Source organism: Saccopteryx leptura, chromosome X, assembly GCF_036850995.1.
Source record: "Saccopteryx leptura isolate mSacLep1 chromosome X, mSacLep1_pri_phased_curated, whole genome shotgun sequence".
Taxonomy (NCBI): domain Eukaryota; kingdom Metazoa; phylum Chordata; class Mammalia; order Chiroptera; family Emballonuridae; genus Saccopteryx; species Saccopteryx leptura.
The window spans coordinates 7,039,229-7,062,522 of NC_089516.1; the positions used below are offsets into that span (position 1 = coordinate 7,039,229).

Below are 23,294 nucleotides of genomic sequence, written 5' to 3' on the forward strand. Positions count from 1 at the left end.
AATTTATTCTCTCACAGTTCTGGAGCCAGAAGTCCAAATTCAAGAGGTTGGCAGAAGCACACTCCCTCCACAGCTCTAGGGGGAAACCCCTGACTGCTTCCTGCAGCTCTGGCGGCTCCAGGAGCTCCTGGCTCGTGGCTGCATAACTCCAATCTCTGCCTTGGCCTTCATTCGGCCTTCTCCTCTGTCTCTATGTTTGTTCCTATTCTGTCCCTTAAAGTACCCCCGTCATTGGATTTAGGGCTCATCTGAGTAATCCAGAACAATCTCATTTTAAGATCCTTAATTACATCTTCAAAGAACTTTGTTTCCTCCCGAAAAAGGTCACATTCACAGGTTCTGAGGGTTAGGAAGTGTATATATCTTTTGGAAGGAGTGACCACCATTCAACCTACAACACTAATCAAATAAGACCTTTTTATCACTCCTTCCTCCTCCTGCCCTCCCCTGAGAGAGACCAGAAAACAGTGGAATAAGTAGAAAAAGGGGGCAATCGGTGAATGAAGAATTGATCCACGGCTTTCCCTTTGCTGTTCCACAGAGTTACAAACACCACATCTGAGCTGAGGAAAGGCAGAGCTTTGATTAAATTGGATGAGTAAATGAATTTTTTGTATTAGATTAGAATGGACTGTTTAACAACTTAAAAAATAAGATGGCCCTGGCCAGTTGGCTCAGTGGTAGAGCGTCAGCCTGGCATGCAGGAGTCCTGGGTTCGATTCCCAGCCAGGGCACACAGGAGAAGTGCCCATCTGCTTCTCCACCCCTCCCCCTCTCCTTCCTCTCTGTCTCTCTCTTCCCCTCCTGCAGCCAAGGCTCCATTGGAACAAAGTTGGCCCAGGCGCTGAGGATGACTCCGTGGCCTCTGCCTCAGGTGCTAGAATGGCTCTGGTTGCAACAGAGCAATGCCCCAGATGGGCAGAGCATCGTCCCCTGGTGGGCGTGCTGGGTGGATCCCGGTCGGGTGCATGCGGGAGTCTGTCTGACTGCCTCCCCATTTCCAACTTCAGAAAAATACAAAAAAAATTCCAAAAAAAAAAGATAATTTCTTTGCACCTGAAAGTATGTAATTAGAAAAGCTCTGTGGGGTTTTCTCAGGCCTCAGGCTCCAGCCCTGGGGGAAGCATCGTGCAGGCGAGAGAGTCCACACGTTTGTTGCAATAATGAGGGAAAAAAATAAGAGTTTCTTCTTAACATACACTCTACAGAGCCCAGACTGTTCAACAAATTATTGTGATAGAAATAATTTTATAGCAATAAACTTTTGAAACTAAAGTCTGTTAGCCTACATCCAGGATGGACCTGCTGTATTTTAACGGGTTTTAAAAGAGTCACTGCTGCTTTTTTTCTAATTACAGCTTTAGTCTTGGTCTGGTCTTCCTTCTAGGTAAGGCTTATTACATTGCTCAGTCGTAGACTCACCCTGCTTCCTGACAGCCTGCAGTCCAGAGCAAAGCCCTGCTTCCTAGAAACTTTCCCTTATAGTTATCTTATACGAAAGGATCAGCAAAGGAGGCTGCCACATTCTCTAGTTCGACTGTCACTTTGGTTCGATTGGACCCTTTCAGGAAAAGATGTGTGCAGGTGATCAGTGCGGGATGCACACGGCTACTTAACGTCTACTATTTTTCACATTAACTGAGGTATGCTAAGGGGTGCAATAAATACTTGTGGAATTAATTGCTGCATTAAATAGATAATGAACATTTTGTCCAAACTTTGTCAATATTTAGCTGAGCACTGTCTTGACTGGAAGCAGAAAGGGTACATTGTAGAGAAGTTCAACAAACTCTGCTGCTCAAAACATTATCCCGGATAGCTTTTCACATTCGTGCTGGGACGCTGCAGTGTCCGCCCCAGCGTTGACCTTCAGCTAGCGGCTGAAAGGCAGCCCCACGGCCGCTGGTCGCTCTGCGCAGGCGCCATTGCCCTAGCACGCATGCGCCGAATCCGCCGTATACTCCAGTCTACGAGCTTTGATTGGTTGAGTTTTCGTGGTCCCGCCCTGGGAACGGGAGTTCTCTCTGGACGCGGAGGCTGCCTAGGGCTCCCCGCTCCGCTTGCTCTTCTCGGTGAGCCAGTCCTCGGGTTCGCCTGGGTCTCTGCCCACCCCTGCTCGGGGAGGGTCTCGGTGCGCCCTGGGCGGGGTAGACCGAACGTTCCTTTGTCCCCTTCTCTGCTCCAGCCGAGGTCGCCGGGGTTGGCAGGTCCCTCGGAGCCGCCGCTGCTTGTGGGTTGGGTGCCAGGCTGTCACCTTGGGACGGTTTGCAGCAGGCTTGGCTTGTCGGTTCGCCTCGCCCACTGAAACCCGAACCCAGGCCAGAGCGGGCCCTGGGCTGGTCGCTTCCACTCGCTGCACCTTTGCTAGGGATCATCATAACGTAGAGGGCCCTAGCGCAGCATCAAGTGACAGTTCAGGAACTGCGAGGCCCCTGACATTTGGTGTTTCTCTGCATAGAGGAAGGGGCTCCCTGTGTAGCTGGAGAGGTGTGTGTGGGTTACATCTAGAAACTTAAATTTTCTCTTTAGATCTTACATCTGAAGAGCTAAACAGATCTGGATTACTGCTGATTTGTTTCCGGCTTTTGGACTTTTTTCATTGATCTTTCCGCTCTTCAGGGTTTAGGCCAGATGTTTGTACCTTGCCCATACGGTATGTAGTATTAATATTTCCAAGCCTTTATATGCATTTAGTCTACACATATTTAGGGCCCACTTTGGTGGCGATGTATAAACTATTTTTGCTATGTATCAGAAGCTAGGGGTACAGGTGTGTATGTAAACATTTGTATTAGGATATACTATAGAACTTCTTTGTCTACTATGGCAGCCACTATCTACATAAGGCTATTGAGTACTTGAAATGTGCCTAATTCAAACTATTGTGCAGCAAGAATAAAGTAACGAATTTTTGAGAATTAGTATGAAAAATATATAAAGTATCCTAATTTTTTATATGTGTTACATGTTGAAATAGCAGTATTTTCGGTACACTGGATTACATAAAATATATTATTAATTTTGCCTGTTTGTTTTTTAACGTGCCTACTAGACAATTTTAAATTCTATCTGTGGTTCGCAGTATTTCTATTGGGCAGCACTGCTCTAGAAGGGACCGGCAAACTATGTTCTGCAGCTGAGTCCAGCCGGCCTGTCTTTGAAAATATGTTTATTAGAGCAAAGCCTTACCATTTCTTTATGTCTTGTCAGTGGTTGCTGTCTCTGCTACAAGAGCAGCAGGGTTGAGTAGAACATACAGAAATTGGACTGCCTCCGAAGTTAAATATTCACAATTTGTCCCTTTAAAGAAAAAGTTTGCCAAGCCCCTGTTCTAGAACAATGCCTGGTGTGGTCGATATATGTAAACCTTTTTTTTTTAAATATTTTATTTATTGATTTTTAGAGAGAGGGGAGAGAGAGAGAGAGAAAGAGAGAGAGAGAAAGGGGAGGAGCAGGAAGCATCAACTCCCATATGTGCCTTGACCAGGCAAGCCCAGGGTTTCGAACCGGCAACCTCAGTGTTCCAGGTCGATGCTTTATCCCACTGCGCCACCACAGGTCAGGCCTATGTAAACCTTTTAATCGTCGTCCTGTATGATTGTCAGTCAGGCTTACTGTGTGACAGGTGTAGTGCTAAGAACTTTATAAGGACTATCTAGTTTAATTCTCATATTAATCCTAGGTTGTGGATTTCCCCCGTTTTGTAGATAAAGAAAATGAGTCACAGAATGGTCATGAAGTTTCCCAGTGTGCTCACCTCACTTCTGGGAACTGTTCCTTCTTGACTCTCCTCATCCCCAAGTGGCTTGGCATGCTGCTGCTGCTGCTGCTTTTTTTAACTAGAATTTTTGTTAATTTTTTTACATTAGATCTGAGATGAGGTTAGTCCTCGTGGAAGAAGATGAGGGGACCCTGAGCCTAGGAGCTGTGGGGACAAGCCAGGTGATATGTAGTGACAAAATGAGGTTTGCAAGAAGACAGGAGAGAGCATCCTGAATGCTTTTCAGTCACTGAACAAAAAGGATCTGTTGAATAATAGCACTGGCCAGGTTCTCGCCAGGTGCGTATCAGTGCATGAAACAAGTCATTCTTATAGTCTTGAGGAGAAGACAGACAATAAAAAAACATTTAATGTGATACGCACCATGAAAAAACAATTTGCAAACCCGTGATGTTTTCAACAGATTTCCTCATCTGTAAGATGGAGATAAGCCTGTCTCAGTTCTTCTGGGAATTGAGATGACATGAGTGTGTAGGGCACGTAGAGTTGCTCAATAAATGTCCATTGCCTTCTGCTGTTAAGAGGTAAGCGAGGGAATGGATGCCGGGAACTGGGTGCGTCATGACACTTAACATTGCCATCACCGAGGTTCTCAGACAGTTGTGCCCAGGAGGTGTTGTGGGGATTTTTTAAAGATTTTTTTTTTTTTTTTTTTTTTTTTTTTTTTTTTTTTTTTTTTTTTTACAGAGACAGAGTCAGAGAGAGGGATAGATAGGGACAGACAGACAGGAACGGAGAGAGATGAGAAGCATCAATCATTAGTTTTTCGTTGTGACACCTCAGTTGTTCATTGATTGCTTTCTCATATGTGCCTTGACCATGGGCCTTCAGCAGACCGAGTAACCCCTTGCTCGAGCCCGCGACCTTGGGTCCAAGCTGGTGAGCTTTGCTCAAACCAGATGAGTCCGCACTCAAGCTGGGGACCTTGGGGTCTCGAACCTGGGTCCTCTGCATCCCAGTCCGATGCTCTATCCACTGCGCCACCGCCTGGTCAGGCAAGATTTTTTTTTTAAAGAATCTATTTTGAGGTCCAAGTGCATAGCATGACCCCCCCTTTTTTTTTAGATTTTATTTATTCATTTTTTAGAGAGAGGAGAGAGAGAGACAGAGAGAGAGAAGGGGGGAGGAGCAAGAAGCATCAACTCCCACATGTGCCTTGACCAGGCAAGCCCAGGGTCTTGAACCGGCAACCTCAGCACTCCAGATTGACGCTTTTACCCACTGCGCCACCACAGGTCAGGCCTTAAGATTTTATTTATTGATTTTTTTTTAGAGAGAGAGGAGAGAAAGAAAGAGAAAGGGGGGTGGTAGGGCTGGAAGTATCAACTCATAGTTGCTTCTCGTATGTGCCTTGAGCGGGCAAGCCCAGGGTTTCGAACTGCAGACTTCAGCATTCCAAGTCCACGTTTTATCCACTGCGCCACCACAGGTCAGGCATGTGTTTTTAATATTTCCTGATTTAATTGGTATTATCTAGCAAATCACAGAGAGGTTCTGAGTGTTCAGTACGGGAGCAGGACCAGAGCTGCGTTGCAGCTGGCAGCGTACCTGGCGTGGCCCTGCTGCGAGGAGGGAGTGCGCATGTGCAGCGGCGGCAGCTCTGGTTTAAATCAGAATCACCTGCAAGCTGAAGCAACACCCAGCCTACCTTCAGAGCTTCTAATTCCTTGTGATGTTCTGTCAGACTGGGGCCTGGTATTGTTTGTTTTTGTTTTTGCTGCTTAATTTCTGCAGATGGTTCAGAGTTGCAGTGAGAATTGAGCGCCACGCATGGTGAAAGATGAGCCAGGCCAGGCAGCTACTGGAGCGAGGGCCCAGAGCCATGACGGGGGCAGTGCCAGCCAGTGGGTCAGCGGGGCACCGAGGAGGCTAGGAGGCGGTTTCTCATTACCTGGCGAGGGCCTTGGCTCCAGCCCGAGAGCAGAGGGAACCCCTGACGGGCTGGATGGGGGAAATGTGGGAGTATCCGGCTGAGTCTGTACTAGGGGACGACCTCGCTCACAAAGGGCCGTGAAGCCGGTGAGGAAGGAGTTGGAGCTGGCCAGGTGACGGGAAGCCCACCTTCGGTTTCAGTATCCCTCCTATGCGTGTCCCCGTGGTCTATCCTTGGGGAGTTTCATTGACTCAGATTTTTGTCTTGACTCCTTCCGCTGGGCTGTCAGCTCACTCAAGGCGGAGAGGATCTCTTTAGGCTCAGCACCTGTAATGTACTAAATACATAATAAATGTGTGTGGAATGAGCTGTGTAGAACTCTAAACTGAACACACAGCTTATTTTGTCCCTTTATAGCAGTTCTCTAAATTTTGCATCCCAGGTGTTTCCAAACTATAACCTCCTAGAGTACTAAATGCTTTATGTTCACATGATTGTCCCACAGGGGAATAGAAAGTTTGACAGGATTTAAATGCTGTTGAAAATACAAAGGAGAATGGAAAACATTATGGCAGATCCTCAAAACATTGAAAATAGAATTACCATATGGTCCAGCAATCCCACTTCTGGGTACATACTCAAAATGAAAGCAGGGCCTTGAAGTCGTGTTTATGCCGTCATGTTCATAGCAGCATTATTCATAAGAGCCAAGAGGTAGAAGCAACCCAATTGTGCATCGGTGGATAAATGCATAAGCAACATGTGGCTTCTTTGTTTGATGGAATGCTGTTCAGCCTTAGAAAGGAAGCGAATCCTGACACATGCTACAACATGGATGAAACTTGACGATATTATGCTAGCTGAAATAAACCCGTCAAAAAAGATAAATACAGGGGTCCTCAGGTTACTACACAGTTCAGGTCCTACGACAGCGATATAACCAGAATTTTGGTGTAAGTCGAAACACATCCTAGCCTAAGTCACTTCCCTATCCTAACACAGTTGTAAAATCATAATCTAGAACATAGACACACAACTAGGCCACAGAAAAAGAAAAAGGACATACATATACTGTACTGTACACTGTACCGTGTTTCCTTCAGTCCTGTGCAACCAAACTAGTTTGCCCACGTAATCCATAAGTACGTTGCTGATGTCATAAGCCAAAACACGTCTCAATCTTTTTAAGTTTTTATGGGAGTGAGCGTCATAAACTCAAAATGTCATATGTGGAGAGACTGTGGCAACCCGAGGACCCTCTGCACTGTGTAATTCCCCTTATATGAGGTATCTAAAGTAGTGAAATTCATAGCATAGAGATGAAAAGTAGAATGGAGGTTGCCTGGGTCTGTGGGTTTAGGGGGAGAAAGGAACGGAACGGGGGGGAGGGTTAGAGTTTACTGGGTACAGTTTGTTTTGCAAGATAGAGTCCTGGGGGCTGGTTGCACAACACTGAGTGTACTTAACACTTCTGAACTGTACACTTGAAACAGGTTAAGATGGTAAATTTTGTGGTATGTGTAGTTTACCACAGTTAAAAATTGAAAGCGAATAAATAGAGAGGAGAGGTAACTAGAGGAGCATATGGAGTGAAGAGCAAACGTGCTTGCCCCTGAATGCATTACCTTCTATGGATTTTCGTATGAAGGAATACGTGTGCTGGGATGCCTGACGGCTGCTCTCACGGCAGTGATGCCCGGAAGCAACCGTTCCATTTCCCTTCAGAATCTCCTTGAGACTCTGACCCTTTGTTGAGAAATTCTGACCTCAGTTAAATATTGCCTAATCTCCTTGTGGGGACTCGAGATCTGTCTCTTATTAACCAGCTTGCTAACTAACATCCAGTGAACTCCAGTCCTGATTTCTTCGGTATTAGTGCATGTAGAAGGAATAAAGAATGCAGGCAGGGTGGCTGTTTCTTCTTTGTTAGGAAACTTTCCAGCAAGTGGGGGAGGACTTGTGACGTCATCATCATGACATAGCTGCTTGACTTCCTCTGGATACCGAGAGCTCAGGTGGACAATCTTGAGACAAATATCTAGTAATTGAGGGTGTGCATTTTTAATTTTTCTGTGCTATCTTGCCTGTTCTTTATTACTATTATTATTATTATTATTGATTTTAGAGAGAGAGAGGAAGGGATAGAGAGAGAAACATTGATTTGCTGTTCCACTTATTTATGCACTCATTGGTTGACTCTTGTATGTGCCCGACTGGGGATCAAACCCACAAAGTTGGAATATGAGGACGATGCTCTAGCCAACTGAGCCACCTGGCCAGAGCCTGTTCTTTGTTTACTGAGCCTCTGATTTTGGGGAAGACCTCTTTTACTGTTTTCAGTCTTTAGGAGTAGAATCTTAAAAAGGAAAAACAATGATCTTGAAGTACTGAATCTTGATAATTAGAAAAATAGCAACTTAAGATCCTGAATTGATTGCCCAATGAGTGACTATTACATGATGAAAAAAAAAAACAAAAAAAAACCTGCCTGAGTTGTCTACATTCCAGGTGTAAAAATGCAAGAGCTGGACCCTTGGCCATCCCCAGCTGACTCGCAGGGAAGCACCAGGAGGCCTCATAGTCATAGCCAGGGGTACTTCATTCTTACATTGGTGGGAAAGTTTGAGGGGAGAGTTAGCTGTTTCAGAGTCAGCAACAGACTTCTGAGGAAACTGTGAATACTAATCTGAATGCAAGCCACAGGTAATGGGCTACCTTTCCGGTATTCTGATTCTAGAGTGAAAGTCCACTGATCCATTGACATTGCTGTTTATCAGTAGGTGTATATCTTAAATGTATATAGAGTTTATCATGAAATTATATTAGACTAATAACTCTGATTATGGAAACAATACATACTCAGCACACTCTCCCTCCCAGAAGCACACCCACACCTTTCTTCCCCCACAGCCGTGCATCTCCTAACCTCTAAGGGTCCCCACTAGACTTGCAACCAGGGCAGCGGGATTTTGTCCAAGGCTAACCCCCTGAACCGGTCTCCAAGACCCCTTTTCTCTGACTTTCCAAAAGGGAGCCAAGGCAGCCCTACCTAGTCTTTCTCCCGGGGCTTTTTCTGTCTTAAGCTTTTCTTGTTTCACTGTCCCCAGCTTTAATAAATGCACTTTCACAATAAAAAAGAAAGAAAATACATATTCATCATAGAAAATACAGAGATGAGTAAGAGGACACACGAAAATCACCAGTCTAAAATTTTGTGTATCTATTTCAGCCTTTTCACATGTGATGTTTAAGTATAATTGTTGTGACTCTATATATTGTTTTTATTTTCTTAATGTTTTTAAGTAAGAGGAGAGAAGATAGAGAGACAGACTCCTACATGCTCCCTGACCGGGATCCACCTGGCAATCCCCATCTGGGGCTGATGCTTGGATCAACCAAGCTATCCACATCGCCTGAGGCCAGTGCTCGAACCAATCAAGCCACTGGCTGCAGGAGGGGAAGAGAGAGAGAAGGCGGAGAGGGAGAAGGAGAGAAACAAATGGTCGTTTCTCATGTGTGCCCTAACCGGGGATCGAACCGGGGATGTCCATACACTGGGCCAATGCTCTATCCACTGAGCCAACTGGCCAGGGCCTATATGTTGTTTTTAAATAGCTTTATTCAGATATAATTTATATACCATACAATTCCCCTATTTAAAGTGTTTACTTTAGTGTACAAGATGAAAAGGGTCCTGGAGGTTGGTTGCACAACACTGAATATACTTAACACTTCTAAACTGTATTCTAGAAAAGGGTTAAGATGGTTCATTTTAATGGTATGTGTGGTTTTCAGTATATGGACAGTTGCACAACTCGTCACCACAACCAACTTTAGAGAAGATTATCCACCTCCCCCAAGAAAGACTCTATACCCGTTAACAACCACTCTCCTTTTCATTCCGCCCACTGGTCCTCCCATGCCTGGTCTTCACTTGTTCCCGGTCGCCCCAGCCCCCAGCCCTAGCCAACCGCTTATTTATTCTCTGTCCCCGTGGATTTGCCTCTTCTGGACATTTCATATAAATGGAATCATACAACGTGCAGTCAGTCCTCTGTGCCTTTGACATAGCATAATGTTTTCAAGGCTCATCCACGTTGTAGCGTGTATCAGAATTTCAGTACTTTTTATTGCTAAATAACATTCCATTGTGTAGATTAGACCACATTTTGTGTATTCATTCATCAGTTGATAGACATTTGGGTTGTTTCTACTTTTTTAAAATTTTTTTATTTATTTACTTTTTTTTAGATTTTATTCATTTTTATTAGAGAAAGAAGGGAGAGAGAAAGAGAGGGGGAGAGATAGAGAGAGAACAGGGGGAGGAGCAGGAAGCTTCAACTCCCATATGTGCCTTGACCAGGCAAGCCCAGGGTTTTGAACCGGCGACCTCAGCGTTCCAGGTCGACGCTTTATCCACTGCGCCACCACAGGTCAGGCCATGTTTCTCCTTTTTGTCTGTTATGAATAATGCTGCTATGAACATTCATGTGGAAGTTAACCATTTTGGAACTTCTAGTTTCTTCTCAGTTTGAAGAAAATTCTCGTATACCCAGCCTCAGCATCTCTCATTTCCTCGAAGTAAATTGATGGAGGGAGATTTGCTAACTCAAAGGAGGTATCTCTTACAGCACTTGTCACATAGTTTCTACGAAGACTGCATTCAGCCCTCTGCAATCACCTCAGTGTTGTAGCCTGTGTGTGTGCAGTGATGGTTGTTAACTATCAAGTGCTGTAAAATGTGAGTCATTAAGTTTTTAGAAGACAGGGTCCCTGCCATCAAGATGCTTATGTTCCCGTCTAGACCAGGTGGGCAGACATAGCCCCACAGGCATCTTGTAGGCGAGGTTATGTATATTCTGAGAAGAGAAAAGTAGACTGCATAGGTCAGGTGAGCGTTTGCCTGTCCTGGGTATGACTTACATAGACATAGTAATCAAGCAGCTTTTTACACCTAAAAGTTCAAAAAGGCAAAAAGTGAACAGAACCAAACTCTGGCCTAGGGACAGTTAGTCCAAAGTCACAAACGCTCTAGCGCCCTTCCTCTGGACCTTTACCCTGTTATTCAGAACACTCGGGAGTCAGCACAGTGGGGCTTGTTGAGCACTTTGGGGCCCGTCAGACCTGGCTCCAGCTGCCTCCCAACCTTTGCTAGCTCATGACTTCTTTAGATTCCTGGGAACATCTAAATGGATCCCCTTTTGGCCTGTTTCTAATTCTCTTCTATTGGAAAAGTACCACATCGAGATGATAAAATCAGCAAGTGGTTTCATTAGATAGCCTTGCCCAGCCGTACCCTGTTGATGTTGACACTGGCGTGATTTCATCCCCACGTGACCACCGAATTCCATGCAAGGGCACTGACAAATCAGGATCCAGAAAGCTCATTGGTTTGTAAAATCAGAGGTGGCAAGAGTTAGAGCAGATTTTATCGCAAGCTTCCTTTAAGCAGCTGTTAATGCAGAAGCTGTTTGCAATGGCGTTTTTTGTTTATTTGTTTGTTTTTAACTACTGAGAATCAAACTTTTGAAATTACACCATGCCACACTGAAGGCCCCGTTTTCTAACATGTCACACTCAGTTTTACTACCTAACTCCTTTAGAAAACACCACGTAGGTAAATGACAGAAAGCGCCGTGCTACCTTCAGGAATATGTGACTGGCAAACACAAGTCTAAGAAAACGGAAACCTTTTTCTCTTTGCAGCTGTGAAAATGTCTGACCAGACCCAGATAGCTCAGATAGCTTCCAGAGCTTCCCTGATTGAGCAGCTGACGGCTGAAGGGAACTTGGAGGCCCTGGGCGGCCACCTGACTGAGCTGGAAACCGTGCGTGTGACCGAGGAGCTTCTCCAGCAGACGGGTGTGCTCGGGGCTGTGGACGGAGTTCTCAGAAACTGCCCCTCGGCGGCTTTGAAAAGGAAAGCCAAGCGTTTGCTATCAGAATGGAAAGCTCTTTATAAGGATCCTCATTTCAAACCAAGGGACAGCCCGAAGTTCTTATGTACTGGTGGAAATGAGAAAAATTCAGGACTTTCTTATGACTCAAGTCAAGATAAGATAGTGGGTGGCTCCAGTCCTGATTCTCTACCGTCGTCCCAAGATGTCCTGGCAAAAGCCACTGAAATGCCTGTGCCGGAAAACAGCCCTAGTGGACTGGAGCTTAAGGAAGAGCATGTCCGGGGTGGTGACCCTACGTCTAACGACGAGGGAGCCAGTGGGTTGGATGCTGCAGTGCGTGTGAGAACGAAATGCACAGAGCTTCTCGCGGAAGCTTTAGCTAATTCTGCCGCCACCGACCAGCCCAAAGCCGAACTGTGGCAAAACTTTGCAAGAGAGATTGAAGAGCACATTTTTACCCTTTATTCAAAGAACCTCAAAAAATATAAAACGTGTATCAGAAGCAAAGTCGCCAATCTGAAGAATCCCCAAAATTCTCACTTACAACAAAACTTACTCTCTGGGACCATGTCGCCAAGAGAATTTGCCCAGATGACTGTCATGGACATGGCAAGCCCGGCGCTGAAGCGGCTGAGAGCCTCCTACACGGAGTCTGGCATACGGGAGCATTGCCTTCCCCAGGTGACTGAGGGCACACGGACGGAGAAGATCAAGTGCAGGCGCTGTGAGAAGTTCAATTGCAAGGTTACCGCCATCGCCAGAGGAACACTGTTCCTTCCAAGCTGGGTGCGGAGGTCAAACCCGGACGAAGAGATGATGACCTATGCCATCTGTAATGAATGTGGGGAGCAGTGGTACCATAGCGACTGGGTGTGCTTGTAATCGCAAATAAATGTTCTCAACAACAGAACACCGGACTGGCACCTTTTATTTGTATCACCCTTTTATGCTTGTTTTAAAAATCTTATCCCCACTGATCTTAAAACAACCCTAAGAAGAAGAGTCGTTTGCTGAAGTTCACACCATTGCTCTAAAAGTTGATGGTTTGGAGAGAGGGTGGATGCCCGTTTACATTGCGCTTTGTGGCCACTTAGTGCTCTGCTATCCTCACAGTTGTTGAGAGCAGCTGAGCGGGACCTAGGAGCAGGTTAGAAATGCAGATTCTCAGGCCCAAGCTACCGAATCCGAATCTGTATTTTGGCAGGGTCCCTGCATGATCCCCGTTCAAGGTAGTTGAGAAGCGCCACTTTAGTATTTGTTTTCCAGAATGTCTCACAAAACAGCAGAATATACCTCTGAAGACAAGAGGCAAGTAGTGCTAGCTCTGTGAATTGTCCCTTCTCGTGTGAATCCATAAACTGCCACAGATCACAGAAAGGGAGAAGTGGCTACCTTAGCAATCGGCCTGGACTTCTCAGCGGGGGCTGCTTATTACAATCCTTCGGGGAGCTTTGAGACCCTACCGTGGCTGAGGGCCCACCCTAGAACAGTTCCATCTGAATGTGTGGGCTACAACCCCACAAGTGTCAACATTTCCTTTCTAATTCCTCAGGTTATTTTAAGACGCCACCAGAATTGAGGACTGCTCATACCTAAACTCTCCCTTGATCATTCTCACGGCTCTAGGAAAAGACGGTTGTTCTGTAGACTTGACGGATGGTGAAATGGGTCCACAGGCGTGCTGTGACTTGCCCAAGCTACGCAACCACAGAGAGCCGGACTCGAAGTCCCCCAGGGTTTCTTCCTCCACACTCCCTGTGGAGACCGCCTCAGTGTTGCCTTCTGAGAAATGTGTTCCTGGAGGTATGGGACTAACTGAATGGTGCCTTCAGGCTCCCACAGTGGCTAACTAGAGCTTTGTTATTTTCCCTCTCTCTACTCACTTTACAGGTTTCCCTTAAGGCACGAAAGTTAACCTATGACTAATCCCACAGCATTTTGTCTCAACTTCTTGATTAGTGAAGCAGTCACGTATTTTTTATTTTTCTTTGCAGAGGTCTCCTGGGCATATAAACCCTTCAGCTGTGACATTTGGTTTCGGTGTTGGGGAGTCCTCATGTCACAAGAGCATGCGTATTAGGTTTGTAGGGGGAGGACAGAAACCCTCCTAGGCTCTGTAACTGGAAGGCTGCAAATTAGACTGACGAAAGACAGATCAACAGGAGAAAACCAGTTTATCACACTCGCAGTGTCATACATGCAGGACAAATTCAGTGACGAGTACTACAAAGAGGTGGTTATATGGCACCTTGGGATTATATGGCATCTTAACAAAGAAAAATAAATTTGTAGAGAAGTGACAAGACAAAGGGGAAGGGCTTTAGGCTTCCAAGGGCAGCAAACTGGGAAGGTAAATATGGAAGACTTAGTAAAGGGTCAGGGTTACTTAGGTTTGTTTGTGGAGTGTCGTCTCAGTGCCTTCTCATCTCTGGTGATAAGCGAGTTAGCTACCTCCTTCCCGCTATGGAATTCATGCGAGAAATGTTCGTTCTGCTCTCAGGAAGGGCAGAGAGCTCACCCTGTGTCTGATTTTCTCGTTTGCTTGCAGCTCAGAATACTCCTTGTGCTAGAGTGGCACACCTGGGGTGGCATGCTCTGAACCTGTCTAGGTCTGAAGTCCTGGTTCTGCTCATGTGAAAGCAGGGATTAATCTGGCAGAAGGTCTGTTGCTGCAGCGTTTGAATCTACCAACATGTCTCTAGCTAATTAGCTGAAGAGGAAATGACTTCTTTGAGGCCTTGCAAACAGTGTTGAACTAATCAATATAATCATTTAAACACAAGCCTTCTACGTAATTATAGCTTTTTTTCCCTTTTAAAAATTCATAAATGTTAATTGTACTAGTTTTAACTAGTTTACTTCTGAGTTATCTACAGCCTAGATAACACACTTTTTTTTTTTTGATAGAGACAGATGGAGGGACAGAGAGACAGGAAGGGGGAGAGATGAGAAGCATCAATTCTTCGTTGCAGCTCCTTAGTTGTTCATTGATTGCTTTCTCTTATGTGCCTTGACCAGGGGGCTACAGCGGACCGAGTGACCCCTTGCTCAAGCCCGCGACCGTGGGCTCAAGCTGGTGAGCCTTGCTCAAACCAGATGAGCCCACGCTAAAGCCAGCAACCTCAGGGTTTCAACCCCGGGTCCTCGTCCCAGTCCGACACTGTATCCACTCACTGCTCCACTGCCTGGTCAGGCAACACACATTTTACCAGTTCTGTTCTAACTTTCTTAAGTTGCTCTGCCAGCACTCTGAAGCCTAAGCACACGTACAGTTTACCAGCCTCCTGGCAGAATTCCCCCCAAAGTGCACAAAACTGAAGGAGCTTTGTGTTTTCAAATGATTTTGAAGAAATCCGGTGAGGCCACCAAGTGTGAATTCTATTTTGATCTCTTCTCTCCCTGTGACTTCCCAGGGCAGCTTACTGTGATGTGACATGTTAGTCTTTCAAAAAGAAACTTGCAAAGTCACCTAAAACTCTGAGTCTCACAAAGTGTGGTTTCATGTGACTTGGAATGATCTTAAAAACTATTCATGGGTATAAAAGACCACAGTATGCAAAAAGCAAGTGTGATTAGTGCATGCCAGTGTTGGCTTTTTGATTAGGGGTTTTTGTGTGTGTGTTTTGGGGTTTGGTTTTTTTGGAGGGTAGTTTTTATTTATACTGGAATTTTACAAACTAAATTTGTAGATGAAAGCACCTGAAATGGAAATTCCTTTACTCTCCAAGATGTAAAAGTCTGGGTAGTCTTCTTCATTTTGTATTAACTTCGTTAGAGACTTTTGTGACTAAAGTTCGGAGAATAGTAATCTGGATTTTATTCATTTAGCCAATGAGATAGGAGATAGTATTATTTTTTCTAAGCATAGATCGTCATTCTTTTACATCCTATGTCTTATTCTCTAAAAATAAAGGGTTGTTTTTTTGGTTTCTTTTACTGCTTCAGGGCAAAGGATCTTTCATTTAACTTAAAATCATTTTTACAGGAAAAAGCCCTAAGATGGGAAGGTGCGCGTCACAGAGGAGGTACAGCAAGGGTCCACTGGGGCTGGAGTGTAGTGGGAAGGGGTAGGAAGGGGAGAAGGGACGTCAGAGAACCATCGAGCTCATTGAGGCCCTGTCAGTCATAATAAGGACTCTGGGTTTTCCCAAGCCTTGGGAAGCCCTCGAAGCTAGGGAGTTTGTAGTGATAAGATTTGAATGACCTTTAGGAAGGATCTCTGTGGCTGCTAGGTACCTGTAAGTGGCCATAGCAACAGTCCAAATTTCCTATGCCTGGTTTCAAACACGAGTACACAGAGACAGCTCTCCCTGTCTCCTTAGAGTTGACAAAGCCCTTGATGATGTCATTCAGGACATGCTACCCCCAAATATGGCAGCTTGGCTCATTGGATATTTTAAGCTGAAGGAATTTGGAAATGGCAGACACGGGAAGGACTCTCGGATCTCCCCTTTCCCCCCTGAGGCAGGTCATAGGCTCCTCAAGGGAGAGGTGACCTCCCCACCCCCAAGGTAAAGGCTATTGTTCTGTCTGCATGCAGAGACGCCATCCGAAGGGACAGGCCTCACCAGGTTTCCCAGATTACTACCCTGGGCTCCTAACCTTAGCCTGTCACATTTCCCATGACTTTGCACTCTTCATCAAACCTAGTATAAAAACACGGGGTGAACCATTTCTTTGGGTAGTTATTTACTTATGAAGGCTCCCATGTCACGTAAAACTTATGTTAAATAAGTGTGGCTGCTAGGTACCTGTAAGTGGCCATAGCTACGGTCATTTCCCTCTTGTTCTCTGTCTTTCATTACAGAGCCCCACCAAGAACCTAGACAGATAAAAGAAAAACAACTTTTTTTCCTCCCTACATTAGTAGTATTGCAAGCGGATGTTTCATAAAATACAACCAACCCTAAAGTCCCTACCTATAGCCCATAATAAAAAACAGCAAACAGCACAGAAACTCCACACAGCGCAAGTATAGCCTGGATCCTGGTTGCCATGGTGATGAGGAGGTGCTCTTCATCGGGTACAAACATCAGTTGTTATACCTGAATGCAGAAAGGCTCTCTTCATGGGTTTTCCCACACTACTCTGCTTTTGTCCCTGTCACTTCTTTCAGATCAGAAGTTGGTACAATTGCCGCTCTGTCTCTTCCCTAGCCCTTCCTGTGATCAGAGGCTCCTTTCATTCCTGATTTCCATTTCCAAGGACCAGTGAGGAAGCCTGCCGCTGGCAGCTGGCGGCGCTCCAGGCCTGCAGGGCCGGGCCTTCATCTTCTAGGTCAGATTGCTTTGTTATTTATAACTTACCAGTAAATGCAAAATATCTGACTGAAATATATATATTATCTCTCAGAGCTATTTACCATAGGGCCTAGGTTATAGAAGGCACCTTCTTGCTTTCAGAAGAACCCACAATCTGCAGGGGTAGTCAACCTTTTTATACCTACCGCCCACTTCTGTATCTCTGTTAGTAGTAACATTTTCTAACCGCCCACTGGTTCCACAGTCATGGTGATTTATAAAGTAGGGAAGTCACTTTACTTTATAAAATTTATAAAGCAGTTATAGCAAGTTCAAGCATATAATAATAATTACTTACCAAGTACTCTATGTCGGATTTTTGCTAAGTTTGGCAGAATCAATCTTTATAAAACAACTTACTATAGTTAAATCTTTTTTTATACTTTGGTTGCTCCGCTAGCACCCACCATGAAAGCTGGAACGCCCACTAGTGGGCGGTAGGGACCAGGTTGACTACCACTGAAAAGGAAGAACCTATGACAACTGCATATAATCTCATTTGCAATATTATTTTAAAATTAGGTTTCCAGAGATGTGACTGTGTGTTAGTCACATCAGGAAGACCATGCAGAACGATTGCACATTTCTTTACACTTTGCCAGGTGCTGGGGGCAAAGAGATGACCAAGACTCCATCCCAGGCCTCAGGCCCACAAATGCTTGCGAAATACCAATGCCATGTGGCTAGTGGTCATCTTACATGGTAAGAGACTGAAGAGGGAGGTGGGAGGGCTTCACGGCAATCAGGGAGGGCTTCACAGAGGCTGTGACTCTTCGGGAAAATCTTGAAGTTAATCAGGCAGAGGAGAGGCAAGGATATTCCATCACCATACTCACTAGATTAATGGCACTTGAAATATATATAAAGCATCTCATATAATTTTCATAAGCACTCTGCCAACATTTAAAAAAAAATTTTAAGATTTTATTTATTGATTTTTACATAAAACTTAGAGGAAAATGCATGGGTACATCTATATAACCTTGGATTTGGCAATGGATTCTTACATATGACACTAAAAGTATGACCAACCAAAGAAATAATAAATTAGACTTCAAAATTAAAAACTTTGTGTAAAGAACATTATAAAGAAAGTGTAAAAACAACCAACAAAATGGGAGAAAATATTTGCAAAATCATATATCTGATAAAGGGCTAATATTCAGAATACATAAAAAACTCTGACAACTCAACAACAAAACAACCAATCCTTTTGTTTTTTAATGGGCAAAGGACTGCCTGACCAGGCGGTGGTGCCAGCCTGGGACACTGAGGACCCAGGCTCGAACTCCCAAGGTCCCAGCTTGAGCACGGGCTCATCCAGCTTGAGCACGAGGTTGCCAGCTTGAGCATGGCATCATAGACATGACCCCCACGGTTGCTGGCTTGAAGCCCAAGGTCACTGGCTCAGCTGGAACCCCACGGTCAAGGCACATATGAGAATGCAATCAATGAACAACTAAGGTGCCACAACTATGAGTTGATACTTCTCATTTCTCTCCCTTCCTGTCTGTCTGTCCGTCCCTCTCTCTATCTCTCTGTCTAAAAAAAAAAAAGGCAAAGGACTTAAAGATATTTGTAAAGCCAGAAGCCACGGCTACCATCATAGCAGCCAGCTGGCCCATGTAGGTTCGCATTGGATTCGGACAGTCGGTAAAGAAACAATGGAGCCAAGAACTGGTGGGCCATCATCTTTAATCCTAGCTTGCACCCGGCGGGCAAGTAAAAATACACACACACTGGGCTCCAAAACCCACTCACATTCAGTGCTCACAAAGCCACTGACTTATCCGAATTTCCTAGAATCAAAGGTTTCTAGCTCACCAGACTTATTCACCTCTGTTCCCCATCTCCTTCCTTCTCTCTACACAAACTCTGCACAAACTGGCATCTCACTCAGAACTCCGCCATCTTGGCTGCTTCTCCTGGCCACATGGCCTGTTTCTGCTCTCTGCTCTGCTCCCTCTGCTCTCTCATGCTAATCATCCCGGGAACCAAGAGCAAGCTCCCGCTCCGTCCCCATTTTATAGTGTAGAAATCCAAACCCTTAATCCAATATACAAAATAGGGAAGTCTCTAATACAAAGTCACTTCTCTGAGGCATGATTGGATTGTACCACCCCACATCAAAACAGGTGGGAAAGGCTTAATCCCAAAACCAAGCCCCAGGCTACAGGGATTTTGCCTGCCCACAGAGACACACATTAATATCACCTGGGCAACGGCATCCACGTGGGCAGCGCCACTTTAACAAAGTGAGCATAATACATTTTATCTGCCCAACAATATTTCTCCAAAAAATATACACAAATAGCCAACGAGAACATGTCAATGTCATTAGGAAAATGCAAATCAAAACCACAAGGAGCCTGACCTGTGGTGGCACAGTAGATAGAGCACTGACCTGGAATGCTGAGGTCACTGGTTTGAAGCCCTGGGCTTGCCTGGTCAAGGCACATACGACAAGCAACCAATGAACAACTAAAGTGAAGCAGCTATGAGTTGATATTTCTTACTCCACCCCCATCCTCTGTAAAATCAGAGGATTTGTTGATTTTAGATGAGGAGAGAGAGAAAGGTGGGAAGGAGGAGCAGGAAACACCAGCCTGTAGCCACTTCTCATATGTGCCCAACCAGGCAAGCCCACGGTTTCGAACCAGTGACTTCAGCATTCCAGATTGATGCTTTCTTTATCCACTGCGCCACCACTGGTCAGGTGGTTTTTTAAAATTTTTATTGTTTCATTTTTAGAGAGACAGAGAGAAGAAAGAGACAGAAAGAGAGGAAGGCATTCATTTGTTGTTTCACTTAGTTGTGCATTCATTGGTTGCTTCCCGTGTGTATGACCTGACCAGGGATGGAACCTGCAACCTTGGTGTTTTGAGTGATGCTCTCTAATCAACTGAGTTAGCCAGCCAGGGTGCCTTGCTAGCATTTTAGAGGTAAGAAAACGGAAGCTAAGAGATTGTTACTTGCCCAAGGGGACATAGAAACAAAGCCAGGACTATTTCATAAAACAGGTGGGGGTGTCTTTGGCATATCAGTTTGCTTCCAGAAAGGGCCGTGCTTCCTGTTAGTTCCACATGAGGTTCAAGGCTTTTTTCTTTTAAATCCGGGGTTTGGTTTTTCAATGACAAGAGCATGTGGTTTGGAGACTGGACCTTGGCTGTGGATTCCTTCCTCTGATGGAGACATAGCCAGGGAAATGGCGTGGGTGGCCGCTTTCCTAGCACAGGGAACCCTTCCTGACCCTGCTGCTGTCACATGTTGTGTTATCTGATTTTCTGAAAAGGAAGTGATTTTTAAAATACTTATCTTTTAAAATATAAAAATGTGTAGCTTTTAAAGAGATTTATGTTTATATTTTTATGAATTTGAAGACTATAGGTATATACAATTTCAAATACCATTTTCTATAAAATTTAATTTTAAAAGATTTTTTAAAAGATTTTATTTCTTGATTTTAGAGGAGAGAGAGAGAAAGGGGGAAGGAGCAGGAAGCGTCAACTCCTAGCAGTTGCTTATTGCACGTGCCTTGACCGGGCAAGCCCAGGGGTTCGAACCAGCAGCCCCAGCATTCCAGGTTGATGCTTCATCCACTGCACCGCCACAGGTCAGGTTTAATTATTTTTTAATAGATTTTTTTTCCCATTGATTTGAGAGAGAGAGAGAGGAAGAGGGTGAGAGAGAGAGAGATAGAAGCATTAACTCTTTGTTCCAGTTAGTTTTTCCATTTATTTGTAATTCATTGGTTGCTTCTCATATGTGCCCTGACCAGGGACCAAACCCATGACCTCTGTGTGCTGGGATGATGCTCTATCCGCTGAACCACCCGGCCAGAGCCTCCTATAAAACCTCGTGACTTTTATGTCTTCATTCTTTTGTCTGTATGGCCTAGGGAAAATATTTAATACAGATAATAATTATGACAAAATAGCCAAGCTGTTTTGCATCCTTTGTTAAATTATTGCAAGCATCCTATAGGACAGTTAAAAAAATTAATTTGTTGGGCATATTTCTGGCTTTCTTTTCAAATATAAACAAGGTACAAATAGAAGAATACAAGTAGTCATTAATTTTTGTCTAATGATGACTCATGTTTTTAAAAAATCTAAAACAGCTGTGGGAAATTTACTGATCTAATTAATAAGCAAATTAAAATATTGGTCATTCAAAATTTTCTTATTATTTTTGGAATATGTTCACTTTCAAAACGTATAAAAACACAGATATAGAGTGCTCCCCAGCAGCTGCTTTTATTTATTTTACTAAAAATTTTGGAAAAAAAATTGGGGGGGGCCTGGCTGGTTGACTCAGTGGTAGAACATCAGCCCACCTGTGCAAGTCCCAGGCTGGCATCCTGGTGGGGCACACAGGAGAAGTGACCTCTGCCTCTGCACCCCTCCCCACTCTCCTCCTCTCCCACAGCCATGGCTCAAATGGGCAAGCTGGCCCCAGGCGCTGAGGATAGCTCCATGGCCTTGCCTCAGGTGCTAAAATAATTTGGTTGCTGAGCAACAGGGTGGATCGCAGTGGGTGCACACGTAAAAGCCTGTCTCTCCGCCTTTCTGCCTCTCACTTGATACAAACAAACAAACAAAAAAACAAAATGTTTTTTCATCCCTGGCCAGGTAGCTCAGTGGTTACTATGTCACCCTGATATGCCAAGGTTACGAGTTTGACCTCTGGTCAGGACACATACAAGAACCAACCAATGAATACATAAATATGTGAAACAACAAATCAGTGTTTCTTTTTCTCTCTCCCAGCCTCTCTATCTCTAAAATCAATAAATAAAAATTAAAAAAATTTTTTTTCAATTATAGTTGATATTCAATATTGCTTTATATTAGTTTATATATATTAGTATATATATCCCACAGCTTTTTTATCCACTTGTCTATTGATGGGCACTTGGGTTGCTTCCACACCCAGCAGCTGCTTTTAAATCATCAAAATGGTATCATAATTTGCTAAATCCTCCTTTGTAGATGGAAACCAAGAATTAAGACATATCTAAGGGTGCTCAGTGAGGCCGGAGTACATCTGGCCGGACCTACCTGACATGCCTATGACCGAAGGCACAGAGCTGCAAACCAGTTTCCGCTTTCCTTCCCTACCCACAAGGCGCGTCCCCCAGGGCTTATCCAGCCAGGGTTCCACTGAGCTCTTGCCATCGGCAGGGGGGCAACATGCCCCTCTGTTGGGACGAGCTGAAGTGGAGGTTCACCATGTCTGCCAGGAAGAACTCCGGGTTGAAGTGGACGCAGTGTTGGCTTCTCGGAGTCTGCCGTGCCTTGCCTTTAGTGTCTTCTCCATTGAGGACTCCCATCTCTGCAGTTTTGTTCTCACACAACAGATGGACTTCTACTGCCCCGCCCCCCGCTCTGTGAACTCTCACACATTGTCGAGCCTTTGAGTGGATTTTGATACTTAAAAATGAGACAATAGCTAAAGGGTGTGGGGGCGTCTTTTGGGAGTGATGAAAACACTTAGAAATTGATTGTGGTAATGGTTGTACAGCTCTGAATAAACACCATTGAATTATATACTTTGAATGGGTGAACTGTATGGTCTCTGAATTATATTTCAATAAAGCTATTATGAAAAAATCAAGTGAATGGAGAGGGAATTGGAGACAGGATCTCTATGGATATTTATCTCAGTGAGTCATTTTGTCCATACCTATAATGGAACTACTTTATTCATACCTATCATGGAGAAATACGGCAGTCTTCCTCAAAGGGGCCTCCTTAAGAGGCGCCCTGCCAGCTTCACTGACAAATAAAGGAGACAGCTGGCATCCAGTGGCCACTGTCTCAGCAGCTTGCTGGGTCCTGGCCTTTGTATTTTCTCCATAGAAAGCCCCTTCCTCTCTCAGTCGCACAACAAACAGGGCCAAAGCTTCATTCCACAATCATTGCTCCCCACTTCTCTCGGTTTCTTCCTCATTTCTCAAGCCACAGATTTGAGCTGCACTGTCAATGATATTAAGCCCCTGGAACCTAGAAAATCTAGAATCAACCCTGAGCAGTTGCCATATACGTCCGTGGTTAGACCGGTACTCAGAAAAGAAACCGCAGATAAAGTCAATCTTACACTCTCGCTACTCACAGCGAGGCCCTGCTGTCAGCAGTGTCGGCATCACTGGGGAGCAAATACCGAAACGGGGCTCCATTGAGACCTATAGAATCCGAACCTCCCTTGTCACAAAGCCCTCAGTGAGGCCTACTCATGTTCCGATTTGCACAACGCTGTCCTGACCACAGCAACTGGACCTGTGAACTCTGCCTCCCAGTCACACCTTTGGATGAAATGCCTGAGTTCCTAGCTTGCAGTACTCTCTCCACTGGTCTTGGTCACAACTCTGTCCACCCTCCACAGTGCTAAATTCAAGGGACAGTTCTCAGCCAGGAAACCTATCAGCAGCATTTACATAC

General features: G+C 44.8%; 1 protein-coding gene across 5 annotated transcripts; it reads left to right on the forward strand.

The window, feature by feature from the left end:
• Positions 1-2,019: 2,019 nt before the first annotated feature.
• Positions 2,020-22,314, forward strand: TCEANC (transcription elongation factor A N-terminal and central domain containing). Of its 5 annotated transcripts, none has more exons than XR_010747825.1 (3): positions 2,026-2,072; positions 17,457-17,556; positions 21,982-22,314. XR_010747825.1 is itself a non-coding variant. In XM_066356424.1 (3 exons), exons 2-3 carry the CDS (start codon positions 2,632-2,634, stop codon positions 12,434-12,436), a joined length of 1,098 nt encoding a protein of 365 aa, XP_066212521.1. In that variant the 5' UTR covers positions 2,026-2,072; positions 2,530-2,631; the 3' UTR covers positions 12,437-12,456. The 5 variants fall into 5 exon arrangements, 2 of the variants coding, with proteins under 2 accessions (XP_066212522.1, XP_066212521.1); XM_066356424.1 differs by lacking the exons at positions 17,457-17,556; positions 21,982-22,314 and adding exons at positions 2,530-2,653; positions 11,361-12,456; XR_010747824.1 differs by lacking the exon at positions 2,026-2,072 and adding an exon at positions 16,699-16,831.
• Positions 22,315-23,294: the final 980 nt, after the last annotated feature.

Bases quoted from the DNA above. Each gene is read 5' to 3' on its own strand.
- TCEANC (XM_066356424.1), top strand. From the start codon at position 2,632: ATGTTTGTACCTTGCCCATACG. The intron at 2,654-11,360 runs GTATGTAGTATT...TTCTCTTTGCAG, and splicing joins GTTTGTACCTTGCCCATACG to CTGTGAAAATGTCTGACCAG.